The sequence below is a fragment of the Fistularia commersonii genome, chromosome 21, assembly GCF_037954325.1.
Source record: "Fistularia commersonii isolate RoL2024-O1a breed Wild chromosome 21, RoL_Fcom_v1.0, whole genome shotgun sequence".
Lineage (NCBI taxonomy): Eukaryota > Metazoa > Chordata > Actinopteri > Syngnathiformes > Fistulariidae > Fistularia > Fistularia commersonii.
Window position 1 is genome coordinate 11,380,409 of NC_141304.1, and position 16,714 is coordinate 11,397,122.

At 40.0% G+C, this 16,714-nt stretch overlaps 1 protein-coding gene across 4 annotated transcripts in view; it reads left to right on the forward strand.

The window, feature by feature from the left end:
- The window catches only part of iqsec1b (IQ motif and Sec7 domain ArfGEF 1b), a 112,156-nt gene that overhangs the window by 88,875 nt on the left and 6,567 nt on the right, over positions 1 to 16,714 (forward strand). For 3 of the 4 annotated variants that reach the window (XM_086167876.1, XM_086167875.1, XM_086167877.1), the window contains 12 exons: positions 5,911 to 6,190; positions 7,383 to 8,638; positions 9,021 to 9,182; positions 9,488 to 9,610; positions 10,391 to 10,557; positions 10,903 to 11,042; positions 11,404 to 11,433; positions 11,586 to 11,711; positions 11,814 to 11,913; positions 12,581 to 12,742; positions 12,863 to 13,039; positions 15,259 to 15,308. In XM_086167876.1, coding sequence (XP_086024002.1) covers positions 5,911 to 6,190; positions 7,383 to 8,638; positions 9,021 to 9,182; positions 9,488 to 9,610; positions 10,391 to 10,557; positions 10,903 to 11,042; positions 11,404 to 11,433; positions 11,586 to 11,711; positions 11,814 to 11,913; positions 12,581 to 12,742; positions 12,863 to 13,039; positions 15,259 to 15,308 — 2,773 coding nt within the window. The remainder of the gene's footprint in view (positions 1 to 5,910; positions 6,191 to 7,382; positions 8,639 to 9,020; positions 9,183 to 9,487; positions 9,611 to 10,390; positions 10,558 to 10,902; positions 11,043 to 11,403; positions 11,434 to 11,585; positions 11,712 to 11,813; positions 11,914 to 12,580; positions 12,743 to 12,862; positions 13,040 to 15,258; positions 15,309 to 16,714) is intronic. The other variant, XM_086167878.1, reaches the window with a different exon arrangement.

Sequence of the window (16,714 nt, forward strand, 5' to 3'; positions counted from 1 at the left end):
CAGCTAGCAAACAGCCAGCTGCTTCATTTGGTGGCTAACGTCGGCAAATTGCTTTTTTATTTTAACGCAATTTTATTTGTGCGTTTTTCACTTCTGCAAACAATTCTGAATAATTAATAAAAAACAGCACAAGTAAAACTACTTCCTACTTTAAAATCAATTTCACAGGGTTTAAGTTACTGCTATGTAGCTTTAGCACATGTTGGGTCCCTCATCTCAGATGCGTCCTCACTAGGACCGTGAACAAATCTTTCCAAACCCCTAGAACCTGCATCTGTGGTATAAATTAGAAGAAAATGACCAACTGCGGTTAAGCCGGAAAATCCAAGATTGTACCACATATTTTATGGGTGCGAGGTAGCCTGATTTATTTGACCCTGAAGTGCCCAAGTACCATGAAGTATCTAAATTACATTTAGATTAAATGAATGTCTCAACCAGCAGAATCTAGATCGTAAAAACTCATGGTATCCCAATAATTTCTGGCGTAAATAAGATTGAATGGAAATCAATACAGGAATCACTAATCTTCTTTTTTCTATTCAGCTGTTCCCCCCAGGGGTTCCCTACAGCAAATCATCTGCCCTCTCCTCTGCAATATCTTTCACTCCAACTAACTTCATATCCTGTTTCACACCATCCATAATACCGAGGCAACTAAGGAGAATGATGCTTGTAGGAAAAATAAAAATATGGTACATTCCCATCTTTTGAGCTTAACATTGCACAAAGTCTGTGCTCGTGAAGTACAAAAAATACCGCAAGCATTTTAAATGTTATTTGCTTGCTCAGAGATTTGCCAAAGCCCCACGGGTCCATCATTTTGGATCCACGTGTTGCTATTAACATACAAGAAAATCTTGTTGGAACTGCAGTATGTTCTTATCATTCATTTGTTTTTGTTTTTCTTATCCATAATATCCAACGTGATAACAACTTTGCATTGCTGGAATCTAGCTTCGTTTCATATTACAAAAGGATGAATACATCAGGCCAGAGCCACATGGCTGTTGGCTCTTGCACTGGATAATTGATGCCCTTCCCTTCATGGTTGAGTCCAGTCCTTTCAAAGATGGTATACAGCTGATCTCCCGGTTCCTCTTCTCACGTGGATTCAACGTCCTTGAAGGTAGCCGAGGTAGAAGGCAGATCTATAGCCTGCAATGACCTTTCAATGTTCTGAGACAGGATAATTTTGTACTGATCATAGTGGACAGGAAAGCCATCAGTCACTGGCAGTAGTGCTGTAACGTCACTGATAAATGGATAGCAGGACAGGAAAATGGAGACTCATCTGAGGTTTTTGATTTTGTTTGCTTATTGAGTGTGTGCGCATGTTATTCTGTGTTTAAAATACATTATACATAGATGTGTGAATATCTATATCAATATTTGTATATATACCATGTACATACACATGCATAAAACAGGCACACACACACATACATATATTTATGTCTTGAGACTGGCAAGCAGCTGAGACCAGGAGAATAAATAGACTGTCCTGGCTGAAATTGAGCTCTACTAAAAGAATATCGGGGAGAAAGAGGCATCACACCATACCAATGCCCATTATCTGCTTGGAGTGAAAGCAGACCACTGTAGCCTCCCAGAATAGCAACCAGAAGAAATTACCAGACATCCAAGAAAAGCGTATTTAAGATGAACAGTTGGACGGAACCCGGGCCTGAAATGATCCACGCCTGCTGGTTCAAGGAGCTAATCCCACTCTGCGAACGACTGGCAGCACAAATGAACCAGCTGTTAGGATCACTGACTAGCCTGAGGCCGTGGAGTTCATACTGGCGCGCGGAAAGGCCCGGGACCATCAAACAACAATCCTATAATCTGCCCAGGTGCAAAATGGAGGCTCGTGTCAAGCATCATAGAAGCTAAGACGATGCACAAGGAGCCACCCTGACTGCTGGATAAGCAGTATAGAGAACGGATGAATATTATCCTACTCTGGTTGCGAGAGCTTTCTGTATTTAATTTATTTGGACATTTCATTATACATCACAAAATATTACACCGACGATCCAATACACATTTTGAGTGATAGCATCTATTTGCTCGGAGAATAGGGACTCCTTTCTCCTCCTCCCACAGGCGTCGGCTGTTTGCTTTGGGTCAGCAGAGCTGGTTTGGCTCCAGAGCTTAGAAGCAGCTCAGGAGCAGGAAGAGCGAGGGTTCCACTGGGAGGATTAGAAACGATAAGCTGAGTAACTTGTTCCAAGTGGTTCAAGCAGAGAAGCATAAACACAAAACCATATGGTTGTCAGCTGTGTCTTCGATCATTCCCTGTCTGATCGCTGTCTGTAATGGGTGCTTCAGTGGCCTGTTTAGAATTTGAGTTGATATCTTTGTTCATTTTAGTTAGGTTTTTAGAAGAGGGTTTATACTTCTGGTTTTCAGCTAATCTGCTTTGTACCCAGCTGGTGCACCCGCATGCGCACCACACACACACACACACATGCATGCGCGCACACATAAAATTCCTGTATACATGGGTACTTTCCTTTACTTTCTGTAAATGTAGTTTTGGCTCATTAGAGAGGTGAAGTGGATTGTAAAAAATAACTGTGTCAACTATCTTCAGTCCATTGCAAGTAATTATGACTTGTAGATTATTTTTGGTGTTTTCTTACCATTTAGATATACAGAGATAAGTAACCGTTTTTGAACCTGGTTAAGGTGATAGGTATAGCATTAGCTCTTATCATTGGATTTATAATTTGCAATCCATTATTTCATGGTGAATCTGGTATTTTGCAACATTTTCCATATTAAACGTAAAATATGGTTTAACCTATTTCAGCCTACTTCTTTGATAAATATAGATGCTGGCATCTGGTCAAAAATTTTGAAATAATATTCAAGCTCAACCCTACTGACTTTGTGTTGTCGATGATATAAACCAGTTAAGTAAAACTGGGCCTTGTAAAGTTCTTCTTTCATAGCTTGCTTAAAACTTTACTGTTTATGTCAAACAGTTCCACGATGTGTTTTCTCCTCAAGTTACTGCCAGTCAATTACATTAAAATATTCTTACATAATTATTAAATACTTATAAGGTATTGTATACAATACAAAGACTCGTGCTTGTTTTTTCAGGTTAATACAAGTTTAGAACATGTAATTAGCCCATTATATTATATTATATTATATTATATTATATTATATTGAGACAGAATTCATTATTTACTTGTTTCTGGACTGCTGAGACTTTGGGTGGCACAGACATGTGGGAACAACTTCAAAATTATGCAACTCCTGCAGACAGACAAGTTGTATTTTTGGAGTCCTCTGTGTCTCTTTAAGTCTGGCTAATAGATTGCAAACAAGGCAGACTTTGCCAAATTGAAAATTGCAACTTAATCACAGCTAGGGGGATGCTGAACCGAGACTGTAAAGCCTAAAGCAGAACACTAGATTTTATGATGGGTTTTTAACTGCATGACTCAAACTGTATTTTTAGTTTGGGTTTTTTTTTTTTTTTCACCTTTTGGCTTAGCTCATCCCTCCTTTTGGGGGATTTCGTGTTGCATATCTTACTTTCACCCAGCATCTGAAATATTGTATTGTACTGTATTGATTTTTTTCTTTTTCATTTTATTTTAATTTTAAGGAACAATAATGTGCGCACAGGTCTCACATTCCCTTCAATATGCTACATCTAATTGAATGGCCTGGCTACCAGTATTGTATGACATAATGAAGAAGTAAATAAATAGAAATAAATATATCTATATATCTATGTCTCTCTCTACATATATATTTATATAGATATATATATATGTTTTAATTATTGATTTTTTTTTTGGTTGCTGGAAGGGCATTGCAGTTATATAGCCCTCACTTGTATCTTGTATCTTGTATCTTACACATGGTATTTAAAAAGTCCACATCTTGGGTTTTTATAGTTGTATTTTTGTCTTCATATTATTAATATAATATACTATAAGATATACTCAAATCTACAATAAACACCTTTTCTGGGACAGGATCAATAGATGCTGAATATCTTTTTCATGGTCCATGATGTGCAATTTTCAAGCTACTAACAGTTCATACAATTTTTAACACATCTTTGACAAACACGTTTGAGTCCATTAATCATTTAGTCAGTTACAGTAAATTGACTATATCCTCGCTTTGAGGTGCTAAGTAAAAAAATGCATCCCGTTTCTTCTGAGAGCTGTAGTCGGGCAATCTGCTGTAAAGATGGAAAGGAAAAAAGCTGATGAAAGGCAGCTGTCTTAACCTATCCTATCTCTATTCAGACTTAGTGTTCATTTATCTTTAGTTTCCCTTGGTACTAAGGGAATAAATTGACTTAGGATACTAGTCTACTAGATGTCCGACTTCTTTCTACCTACGCCCCGAATTAATTGGGTTACTTCATTGGGTTGCAGGAATGTCTTTACGAAGCCACTGCATGTTAACTGATTCTGGTCTATCATCATTACATGAAACTCAAGGTTCAAGGTTAAAAAAAGCAATTATCCAATTGAAATATTGAATACAGAAATTAAAACAGATTTCAGCTCCTTTTAAATCAAGCTTGGATGGGTTCCCAACTCTGCTTTTCTTTCTCTCTGATTTTTTTTTCCCTATACTAGAGTCATGTGGCTCCTGAAGCATTTGAACTAATTTCTATTTACTTTGACTTTCAAATGCTGAATCAAAGAGTCAAAGCGCAGTTTGATCTACCTGATTCTTTTTTGTGCTTCCACATAAAATGTGTGCTGTACTTGTCTTTGTTTGATATAATCCTGTTCTGCTTGATATATCCCTTTTTTGGATAATGATGCCATTACAGGAAATGGTTTGGCCTTCTCTGTTCCAATTTTTAGACTGAGGTGGGCGAGTGGGAGATGGTGAGATATCACTATAAACATCAGCATGAGTGGAGATGTGGATAAATGTTTCCTAGGATCCTTTGACAAACCAGGCACTTATCCTACGCTTTGTGTTGTTGTTTCCAATTGCATTTTTACCCTCTTTCTGCTGTCTTCATCATCAGCTGTAGATAAGCGGATCCTATCCCTGCAGAGTTTAACCTAGAGGTGGGCAAACTTTTTGCCTCAGGGGCCGCATTAAGTTTTAATGGGCCAGGTCAGCACAAGATACGATACATATATAAAAAAATCCCATTTTTCAACAGTACATAACAGAATCCACTGACATTTGCTTCGAAAATAAAACCAGCTTGGTTTTGAAGGCTCTGACGTTTGCTTGCACAAACAAACGTACAAACCATTTGTACATACAAACGAACAAAATCATGCACAAACCGTTTTTTCACGTCCAGCTTGTTCATGTCCATCATTATGTCCACAGTGAAGGCTAAATCACAAAGCCAATCTATGTCATTCAGTTCAGGAAAATTTTCAAGTGTTCTCAAGAAGCTCCCAAAATGAAATAACCTCCTGTTTGAGCTGCCACATTCATTGATCCAATCATCCACATCAAGTATGAATTCTGTGTCCATCTTTGGCGGGCCGGATTAAAAAGACCAACGGGCCGGATGTGGCCCGCGGGCCGTAGTTTGTCCAACCCTGGTTTAACCCATCAGCTGTCGAGGTTGATCTCAGTATTCATAAATATTCATGTGTTTGTACTTCTCTACTTTGTTTTTTTTTCATTAATATTTACCCTTTTCTGTTTCAATGTTCTCTTTTGCTTATTTGAATTCTTCCCGTACATACTAGCTGACAGAAGCGCGTGGCTGAATTAATGGTATCAAAATTGGAGACAGTGTCAGAGTGACAGGCAGCCCTGAATCTCCTATAAGGCTATATTTAACTCTTACAGCTGTGTCAAAGTTCACTCTGCGCATGTGTCATGTGCCTCTTGCTAAAACGCAAAGTGACTCAGCAAATCCCATTGGCTGTGTGTGTTTTGCAGTGTGGAAGCTGATGCCCCAGGCAGCGAGCTGGGTGTCTCTGTGGACCCTGGCGCTGGTTTTAGTTGCAGTCCGGTAATCCGCAGCGGTGCCCTTGAGCCTGAACACTTGGACAGTCAACTCTACGGTCACATTCTCTTGCCACTCCATGCACGATCCAGAAGATCCAAGCTCCAGCGTTCCCAGTCCATCCTCCGCAAGCAGGCAGAGGAAGAGGCCATCAAGCGCTCTCGTTCACTGTCTGAGAGCTATGAGCTCTCCACGGACCTACAGGACAAGCAGGTCATTGTTCTTCAACCTCTACAGCAAGTTTGCTTGCTTTCTCATTGTATTTAATGAAATTGCTTTATTAAATATACATCATAATGCAGCATGTTTAAGCAAAGGTACATATAAGAAAGACATTTACCTTCAGAGAATGGAAATTTACATGCTTTTTGTATTTCAGAAGTAACATTTAACTGTCATTAAGCATTAGTTTGGAATCATTAAAACTACATTTCATGTCATGAAATAGCTTCAGGTTTTAGAAAGGTGTCATTGTAGCGATGAAAGTCACAGAGAATCCTTACAAATCGATGTCTTTTATATTCGCCTTACTTGATTTTTCCTTTCTCCTAGTGGTGAAATGCTATGTAAATAACTGCTCCCTTATATTTCTTTTTTTTAGCAGTCAGCTATTTTTATGCAGCAGCTTCCATGACTGGAGTATAAATAGTGTGAGAGAATGTGAGGGTTATAATGCATCTATTTACAATGCATTTTTCTGAACATATTCATTTATTCACTTATTCATTGGCAGTAACCAAAGCACCACAATGCCACCCAAGAAATACAACTATTATTGACTCTTTGCTTGTAAAATAATCGTCTAACATGGATGCAATGAGGTTTACAACTAAACTATTTACTCCGCAAGGTCTCAAGTTCTTTTTATTCTGAGAAATGTTTGATAAGAATCTCCACTCGTCCCTCATTCAAGTTGATTTTTTATCTTTATTTTTTGTCAAAGTCGACGTCCATGAAAATATTTGAAGATTATTTTGTTTTCATTCATGTTCATTTATTTATTGATTTATCTTGCATAGCTCTAGCAAGGCTAACATGCATAAACTTTTCTAACCATTGCTGTCAATTTCAATAGTGTATCCCTCAAATTATATCTAATAACAACAACAACCGGTTTTATCTGGTTTGGATGTCTATATTTTAAGCTCTGTATAATGAGTAAATAGGCATCAAGGTATTTTAAAGGCCATGATAAAGCTGCTTATATGCATGTATGTATAAATTTTGCAAAAAGCATCCTAAATATGTGGTAGCACATGAAAAAAAAAAAGTTTTTTTTCCAAGACTAGATGTGAGTGTTGGAAAAATCTAAGCAAAGACACTGAAGATTCACATTTCAAGAAAAAGTTGCTTATAAGCGTATACAGTTTTTGGTCAGATGTTAATTTTCCCTCTCTGCCCACAGGTGGAGATGCTAGAGCGTAAATATGGTGGGCGTTTCATTACTCGACATGCAGCCCGAACCATCCAGACAGCCTTCCGACAGTACCAGATGAACAAGAACTTTGAGCGTCTTAGAAGTTCTATGTCTGAAAACCGAATGTCCAGGCGAATCATCCTATCAAATATGAGGATGCAGTTTTCCTTTGAAGGACCAGAGAAAGTCCACAGCTCTTATTTTGAGGGAAAGCAGGTCTCCCTAACGGACAACGATACCAAAATTGGGATGCTAGTTTCGTCCGATCATGGCGGGGATATCCAGGCCAAGACGCCCACACCGCAGGCCGACTTCACCGACGCTATCACGGAATTAGAAGACGCTTTCTCTAGGCAGGTCAAGTCTCTCGCTGAGTCCATCGATGATGCTCTGAACTGTCGCAGCATCCACGGGACTGAGAGACAGTCAGAGCCGTGTAGATCCCATCAGGATATGGACAAGGAGGAGATCAGCCAGACGAAACCCTCACTCAGTGCCTCAGAGCATAGAACAATGGATGAAATGTCAGCATCATATAGCGATGTTACCCTTTACATCGACGAGGAGGAGCTGTCACCGCCCCTGCCTCAGTCTCAGTTGGTAGAACGACCCCCTAGCACAGAATCAGAGTTACGCCAGCCTTCTTTCAATTCCTCCCAGGACTACTGGTCCTTGACACAAAAGGATGAGAAAGGGGACACGGACACCAGCTGTCGCAGCACACCGACCCTGGAGTGCCAGGAGCAGCGTCTACGAGTGGACCATTTACCTTTATTGACAATCGAACCCCCCAGCGACAGCTCGGTGGAGCTGAGCGACCGCTCGGACCGGAGCTCTCTGAAGAGACAAAATGCATACGAGCACCGTCTTGGTAATCAGCAAAGCAGCCCCAAACATATCAGCCAATGTCTGCCACCCCGCGGGCCATCCAGGGAAGAGGACGCCGCCTGCCATCGGACTCGCAATTTTGAAGCCCACCTGGCTATCAATGGTACTCCCAACCGGCAAAGCAAGTCCGAATCAGATTTCTCAGACGGGGACAACGATAGCATTAACAGCACGTCGAACTCTAACGACACCATCAACTGCAGCTCGGAATCCTCGTCCAGAGACAGCTTGAGAGAGCAGACACTCAGCAAGCAGACGTACCATAAAGAGACTCGCAACAGCTGGGATTCGCCCGCCTTCAGCAATGATATCATCCGAAAGAGGCACTACCGCATTGGCCTCAACCTCTTCAACAAGTACGTACATGTATTATATATATATATATAGCAAAGCATTGCCTGAAAAACTTGAACCCAAAATCCTTCTTCATATGCAATAAGTGATGTAAAAATAACAAATTACATTTTGTGATGAAACCATCGTAACCTCCCTATTTGATGACATTGAACTGTCCTTGTCTGACGGAAAGCTTACACAGTTATTTTTAATCACCCTACACTATTTATTTGTTCTCTATCTGCGCCGATTTGTTATTTTTGGAGGAAAGTACCTCTGAGCTACAACCACAGCCCTTCCCTAAAAGTTGGACTTTCCCTATCTCACATTTGTCACGGGGCAAAAGTGGACGAATCACAGGTTTAGTTTGTGTTGTCATTCGTTCCCCTCATTTGTTCCCAGGAAACCAGAAAAAGGGATCCAGTATCTGATTGAACGAAACTTTGTTCCGGACACTCCAGTAGGTGTGGCCCATTTCCTGCTGCAGAGGAAGGGCTTGAGCAGGCAGATGATTGGGGAGTTCCTTGGTAACCGACAGAAACAGTTCAACAGAGATGTTCTTGAGTAAGTTTCATACAACTGAAGTCAAAATGAGAGTGTCTAAAAGAGGCTTTTCACCGTTATTCATGTCAGGGTCATCTCTCTTCACCTTTCTCACAAAAGCATAAATTCCGTTATTCATAGTCCTGCTGTATCGACAGAAAATAAATCAAAATAGAATCCATATAGGAAAAATGTAGCTTAACACAGTCCATTTGCAGTTTACATTCAGTTTTCTGGGAAATAAGAAAAGGAGTTGTGCATGTCAGATGAAGGACTTGTGCGCGTTTTCCGTCCTCTCACCACCTTCTCGTGTGGTTTGTTGCAAGTTGTGTGGTGGATGAGATGGACTTCTCCGCCATGGAGCTGGATGAAGCGCTTAGGAAGTTTCAGGCCCACATCAGAGTGCAGGGAGAGGCGCAGAAGGTTGAGCGGCTGATAGAGTCCTTCAGGTAAGAAACAGCCTCATCCCCAAGGCAGTATTAACGTCTCCTAGGTTTATTCCAAAATTAATTGTGTGGATTTAACCAACCCTGTGGATGATATCGAGTATGATATGTGTTACTCAAGTATTTATATATATTTTCAGGCTATGACACAGGTCATTCAAATATCACCAGCCCATCATCCATCCAAACTAGCTGTCCTTCCGCAAGGTCAAAGCAGAACTCTATTTATGTGTCAAGAAAAAAGAAGCAATTGAAATCTCGGCAAACCAAATCGACATTCATGTCTTTTAGCGTTTAGCTTTAGCACATCATTTTATGCTACATTTTTGATGATTGGTTAATCGACATGTAGAAGTAGGATATCCTTCTAAAATGACCAGAATGTGGATATGTCTAAGACGTTTGCCACAGGCTTTCTTTAGCAGGAGAAATATGATAGCAGCCGCATCTTAACCTCTCCCAATATAAGTTACAGGAACAACCGTTTGAAGGAACAACCAGAACAATGTATACCATCTAATACAAATCATGATGACACAGAACAGCAAGTCTTAGGGCCTTAGTTAGTATTAATTTCCTTATAATAGCAACTCTTTTGCCTTCCCTAAGCCTATATATCGATGCATGCACAAACAAATCTTTTTCTGCTAATGTGTTGCTGCTTACCCATAGCTTTAATCAAACCTTTGACATTTTATCCAAATTTTCAGGTGTACACAAAGAAATTCTCTGTTGATTTCTTAGCGATCGCTCTTTCTAATGTTTCTCTACTTCACTTTGCAGCCAACGCTACTGCATTTGTAACCCAGATGTGGTGCGACAGTTCAGAAACCCTGACACCATCTTCATCCTGGCCTTTGCCATCATTCTGCTTAACACTGACATGTACAGCCCCAATGTCAAGCCTGAGAGGAAGATGAAGCTCGAGGACTTTGTGAAAAACCTTCGAGGTATTGTACTTTTACTTCAAATTAATTTTTGTATTTTAATATGGCTAATAACCATATCAATAAGGTGTTCATAACTGTAGTGGAGAAACAAAGCACTTTTTCAGGAACCCCTTCCAACAGATTTTCCAGGTATTCACAGGAGTTTGGGCCCATCTTGCTGATTTTCTCCATACTGGAGCGCTAGTATTAAAAGACGAGTTAGAAGTGGAGGAGACGTCCTCTTCAGGGCATATCCGTCCTAACGATGAGACACATGAGCTGTGTTATAATTCGTTTGTAGATTCAGAAAGTCATCGCCTCTCAAAAATCCCTCTCCTTCCTCCCTTAAACTCCATCTGCACGCAGGGGTGGATGACGGCGAGGACATCCCTCGAGAGATGCTGGTAGGGATATACGAGCGTATAAGAAAGCGGGAGCTCAAGACTAATGAAGACCACGTGTCTCAAGTTCAAAAAGTGGAGAAACTCATTGTGGGGAAAAAACCGGTGAGTTTGATGTCATTCCTGAGCCTGAAGATGTGACCACATTTATCTTCTGAATTAAGCAAGAATGTCCGGACCTAATTTATAGGTCAGAAACAAAAGTTTCTGACATTACAGAGTTTTCCATTCCCTTTTAGCCGCTCAAGCCTCCCTGTAATTATTTTTTCAGGTTGTAAGAATAATAATTTTCTCCTAATGTCCCTCAGAGTTTTTGCCTAAAAAGCTTGTTTTCTTGAATGATAAATGTATAGTTCCTCCACAAGAAATTCACATCAAAATCCAACCAGTCAAAAAGTGCCCGTGAAATGTGTTTTTCTTAACCGATATCTTTACTGCTCATTGATCCCTTTCTCTCTTTGCACAGATCGGTTCTTTGCACCCCGGTCTTGGATGTGTAAGTGATATCTTTTCCGTCTTATGCTGTTCATGGTGGAGCTATTTTTGAGACGCCTAGTCTCTGTGAAATGTAATGTATGAGATGTCATTTCTCAGAGCGCTCTTGTGCTTTCACGAGAAATGGACTGACACATTGTGTTGCGTATGCAGGTGCTGTCCCTCCTCCATCGAAGATTGGTGTGCTACTGCAGACTTTTTGAAGTGCCTGACCCGAACAGACCACAGAAGTTGGGGCTACACCAAAGAGAGATCTTCCTTTTTAATGACCTTCTAGTGGTATGGCACTATTTAATTTTCTAGCAAATGGGAATATTTGGGTAGCAAACAGAAAGAGTCTCGAATGAATTCTAATTTGGAGTTGGATTTTTTTTTTTTTAGGTGACTAAAATTTTCCAAAAGAAAAAGAACTCTGTGACATACAGCCTCCGGCAGTCCTTCTCACTTTATGGTATGCAAGTGCTACTCTTTGAGAACCAATGTAAGTACCATAAAAGCATGTGAGTATTGTCCGTGTGTGTGTGTGTGTGTGTGTGTGTGTGTGTGTGTGTGTGTGTGTGTGTGTGTGTGTGTGTGTGTGTGTGTGTGTGTGTGTGTGTGTGTGTGTGTGTGTGTGTGTGTGTGTGAGAGAGAGAAATAGTAGAAACAAACTCTGAACGGATGAACATTTGAGATATGTAGTGCTTTATCACTTCCGTGGGCCTTCAAGAACCTTCTTTTAATTCATAACTCACCTTCATTATATTTTACAAATTAAGAATAAGAATAAGAACAACTTTATTTATGCCGAAGGAAGGAAATTGTTGTGCCAGAGTTTCAAGTAGAACATAGCAATAATAAATAATATTAGGAAATTGTATAAACCGTTAAAAAAAAGGGGGGGGGAATACAAATAAAACTATAAAGTGTCAAAGTCAAGGCTATAAAGTGTTTTAAGGTCTTAAGTGCAAAGATTTGAAGATTCCCTGTGAAATTAAGTACTTCTAACAAGGCTTTTTTTCATCAAATATCGTGAAACAGGTTTAGGAATGTTCTTAATTGTCATTTGTTTTCTCCCTGTCATTGCATTACTCCGATGGTCCCGCCAATGCATTTCTGATTAGTGTACAGACAAAAACTGACGTGGCAATGTGTATTGTTTTTGGTAGATTATCCCAACGGAGTGCGTTTGACTTCAGCCGTTCCCGGAGCTGACATCAAAATCCTTATCAACTTCAATGCGCCCAATCCTCAGGATCGGAAAAAATTTACCGATGACTTGCGTGAATCAATTGCCGAAGTCCAAGAAATGGAGAAGTACAGAATAGAATGTGAGTGCCTAATAATGTTCTTCCCAAATAGAAATGCCATTTTTAATATGTGCCCTCCCTCACATACGAAGTCATGACAATGTGACATCTCAGTATGTTGGCTATGTATGCTTTGCACAGCGGAGTTGGAGAAACAGAAAGGGGTGGTGAGAGCCAGCATGTCACAGAGTCTCGGCTTAAAGAAGGAAGCCGGCAACAGCAACCTCAGCCGTGCGAGCCTCGACGATAGCTACGCAATAGGCGAAGGTTTGAAGAGGAGCGCCCTCAGCAGCTCGCTGCGGGACCTGTCAGATGCAGGTAAAAATTGGACGATTCAGCGGTGGCCGATAACAGCTTGTCTCATTTGTTGTGGGTAAAGGAATGTAGACGGTGTACCTAATTCTGACAGGGATAGTACAGTGGCTACTTTTCTACCTCAAAAGTGAATCAAGTCCTGTCACGCCAGTAACGTGACAAAAATTATTATTCGATCCTATAGCTGATTTTCAGAAGTGGAAAGTTTCAACTTAGCGTCAGCAATTTACCTACCAGTATAGGAAGTATATGCCATGATCCATTAGCCCAATAAAGCAAGAGGATCGGGACGTATATCTTGACTAATGGGCCCAGGCGTGATTTACTGGAGCCTTTCAACTAACAATCCCTCTCCAATACAAGAGCAGACACTGGAATGTAGGTCAGCGTGATCAAATTGAGCTTCTTAGCTGTAAGAAGAATTAATGTTGCCTGGTTGATTCAGCTTCGACATGCATCTCCACAATGGCGTGAGGAGAAGCGCAAACATTTTCAGTGGCGTCAAAACAGGATTCACACAGTGAATAAACATCCCAGATCAGGCCGGTTGCCCTTAACACATGTTTTATTGCTTTAAGATTTCATTGTCTTTAAATACAAAGGATGTGTAATGTATGTCTTTACTAGGATGATTACCCGAGATCATCAATATTATATTTACCAAAGCAATATCTACTTTTGCAAATCAAAATGGCGTATACTAATACTGCTTTCAATGTCCATAAGTGGTAAACCACATGTTTTACATTGATGTTTATAAAAGTGCAGTTTTGGTCATGGGTAGCTGCTGCTTTGCTGATTTCCCTGCTCATTATGCCTCTTTCTCAAGAAAGGTCATCGTCTAAAAAACAAATAGGACAGGCATTGCTATTTTTTTAAAATGAATCTAAACAGGACTAAAAAAAAAAAATCAACTTCTGTTGCAAAGTCCAAAGCCTGTTGGATCCAACCACTTACACAAACCTTTTTTTTCTGGAATGAAGACTAACAACAGTAACCACCGACCGTCATGTAACCTCTGAATCAAAAACGCCGGTCATTCCCAAACAAGTTTGACAGTATCCCACTGGACATTTGTTATCTAAAGCAGTGTTTCCCAACCTTTTTTGAGCCACGGCACATTTTTTCCATGAGCAGAAACACACAACGCACCACCAAATAAATATGTCAAAAAGGTTTTTAATGAAATAGAATGAAACTGCAGTCTCAATTTACTTAGTGTGAAATCTGGCCCTGTTCGGTTGAACACAAAGCTGATCTTCTTTTAGTCCATGTTCTTATCTTCAAGTGAGGGGTGTTAAGTTTGGAGATTTGAACCATGGAGATTTGGAGATTTACTTGGAACCATGGCACTAATGGAAAGCTTTTCCCTGCACACCAGGCATAACAAGTGTGCGGCTCAGTTGGTACCCCAGTAAAAATGAATCCAAATGCGATATAACTTTCATTGTGTTGTCTTGAGCTCACCTTTTCTACTTTCTTCTGACCACTACTCGTACTTGGGCCATCATCTAAATATCTCAAAATATTTGTCCATCGCGTATCACTGCCGCTGTCTCACTCGAAACATCACTAATGACTATATTTGAGCGGCAGCAGGTAGATACACAGGTCAATTCCCTACCTGTTGCCATCTAGTGGAAGAGCATTCAATTGTTCTACCTGCCACTGCATGCTGCCCACATAGATAGTCATGCGAAAACACATTATTTGCATTGAAAAAATAATTTTTGGACCAATCGGGTGAAAGTGGGCATTTTTCCACAACACACCTGATCATCTCTCACGGCACAGTGGTTGGGAAACACTGATCTAAAGGACGTTTTCACTTACAAGGTGGCTACAAATGCTAAAGATTGTATTATGAATAACACTTTTTCTAACATCTTAACAGATGTACTCCTGCTATTTTAGATTCCAATGCATCTCTTGTGACTTACGGCCAACGTTTTAGAAGTGCAGCAATAGATAGCAGGTCTCACCTTTAATAGAGAAGTCCCCTCGCTATTTTTTAGTCACCCTAGAGTATATAACCTCCAGGCTTGAGCCAATCCAATGACTTTGTAGAAGCCGCACTGCATCTCCTCTGCCCCGTAGTTCACCTCTGTCCGCTACGCTTACGTTCTCCCGCTAACTAGTCCTGTGCCTCTAGATGAAAACGATACATGCCCCTCCACATTTTAATCAGGAGTCTTATCTGTTGTGTTACATGTTCTAACCAGGCAAGCGAGGGAGACGCAGCAGTGCAGGATCACTAGACAGCAATATGGAAGTAAGTAGGATGAAGAAAACACCGAGTTGTCCCTTCAGTTTTCGTTCACTCTGATCTCGAAAGTTTTTACCGTTTTTTTTTTTGTTTGTTTCTTTGTTTGTTTTTTGCGTCTTTTGAGCCTTTGTTTTTTTTTTTCAATGCATGGTTGTCAGATCCTTGGTGGCTCCTCGTGCATGATGTCCAACGAGAGGATTTGCTTTGGCTGACATATTTTCTCGTCATATCCACAGATATATCGATGGATAAAAAAACAGTCTCTGTAGTAGTTTAAAAATTTGAGCTATGCATCCAAGAACCCTTTGTTATAATTCTTAAGTGGTCATTTTTCTGCATGTCCCACATAGACAACCTCCTTTTTGATAGTGACTCTCTCTATTAAACAGTAAATAAACCGCATTTCAATAACATTTGGTAGTCTATGGCTGAAATTCTGCACGAAAAAGAAAAACTAAAACTGTACAGAACATACTATTTTAAAAAAGATCTTGTGTTATTTCTTATGGGTATCTCTCATGTGGCTGAGTTCATATATATTTTTAAAGTACTACCTTATTCATTCTACCATAAGCACTTTGTCAATTAAGTTTTTATTTTCCTTATTGATCACCAAGGGGGAAATGATGCGAAAAGTGTAGCAAGTTGACTCATAACTGCTGGTGTTTATTTTTTCAGTCACTGCCTTTTGAGTTGGAATTTAAACTCCCTAATTTAACACTCCCTAATTAAAAAACAACCCAAATTTAAAAAGGGAAAATTGTATTTATGACAATACTATGTCAATACTTTCAAGTGAGGTTGCTTTATTATTGTATTATAATAATAATTATCGTAACATATATTTATATATATATATATATGTAATTTTATTATATACATTAATACTACCTGCAGTGTCTAGGATCTAAAGGTTTTGTGTTGGTAAAGTGCAGGAGTAACTGGTGATGATAAACTCAGTCAAGCCTCCAATTAAAGAAATTTACTGGGGGAACGTCAAGAGGGAAAAACCAAAAAAAGTAAAAACAAAACTGAGATTCTCTTTTCAAAAGATGAAAGTTATTTTAGGTCCTTTAGTTGATGCCATTTGAAGAATTAGACATTCCTCTGCAGGTTTACATCGATTGTTTTTTTAGACGGTTCACCAATTTCTATCAAAATTCAGGTTAGATGCAAGAAGCACGGGGTCCCATTTGCTGCATATATTTATACTTTATGTGTTGAAAGCAAGAAATATAAAAGTAGGTGTCAGTCTTGATGGACCACTACCTCCCACCAAAGGGAAGAGTCTTAAACAGTTTGTGTGCGGGATGGGAGGGGACCATCCTGCATGATGGCAGGTCACAACCGAGCACCCTCTCAGCAGAGAGAATGACACGCCGCAGTCCGACCTGGGCCTTGGCGGCGGCAGC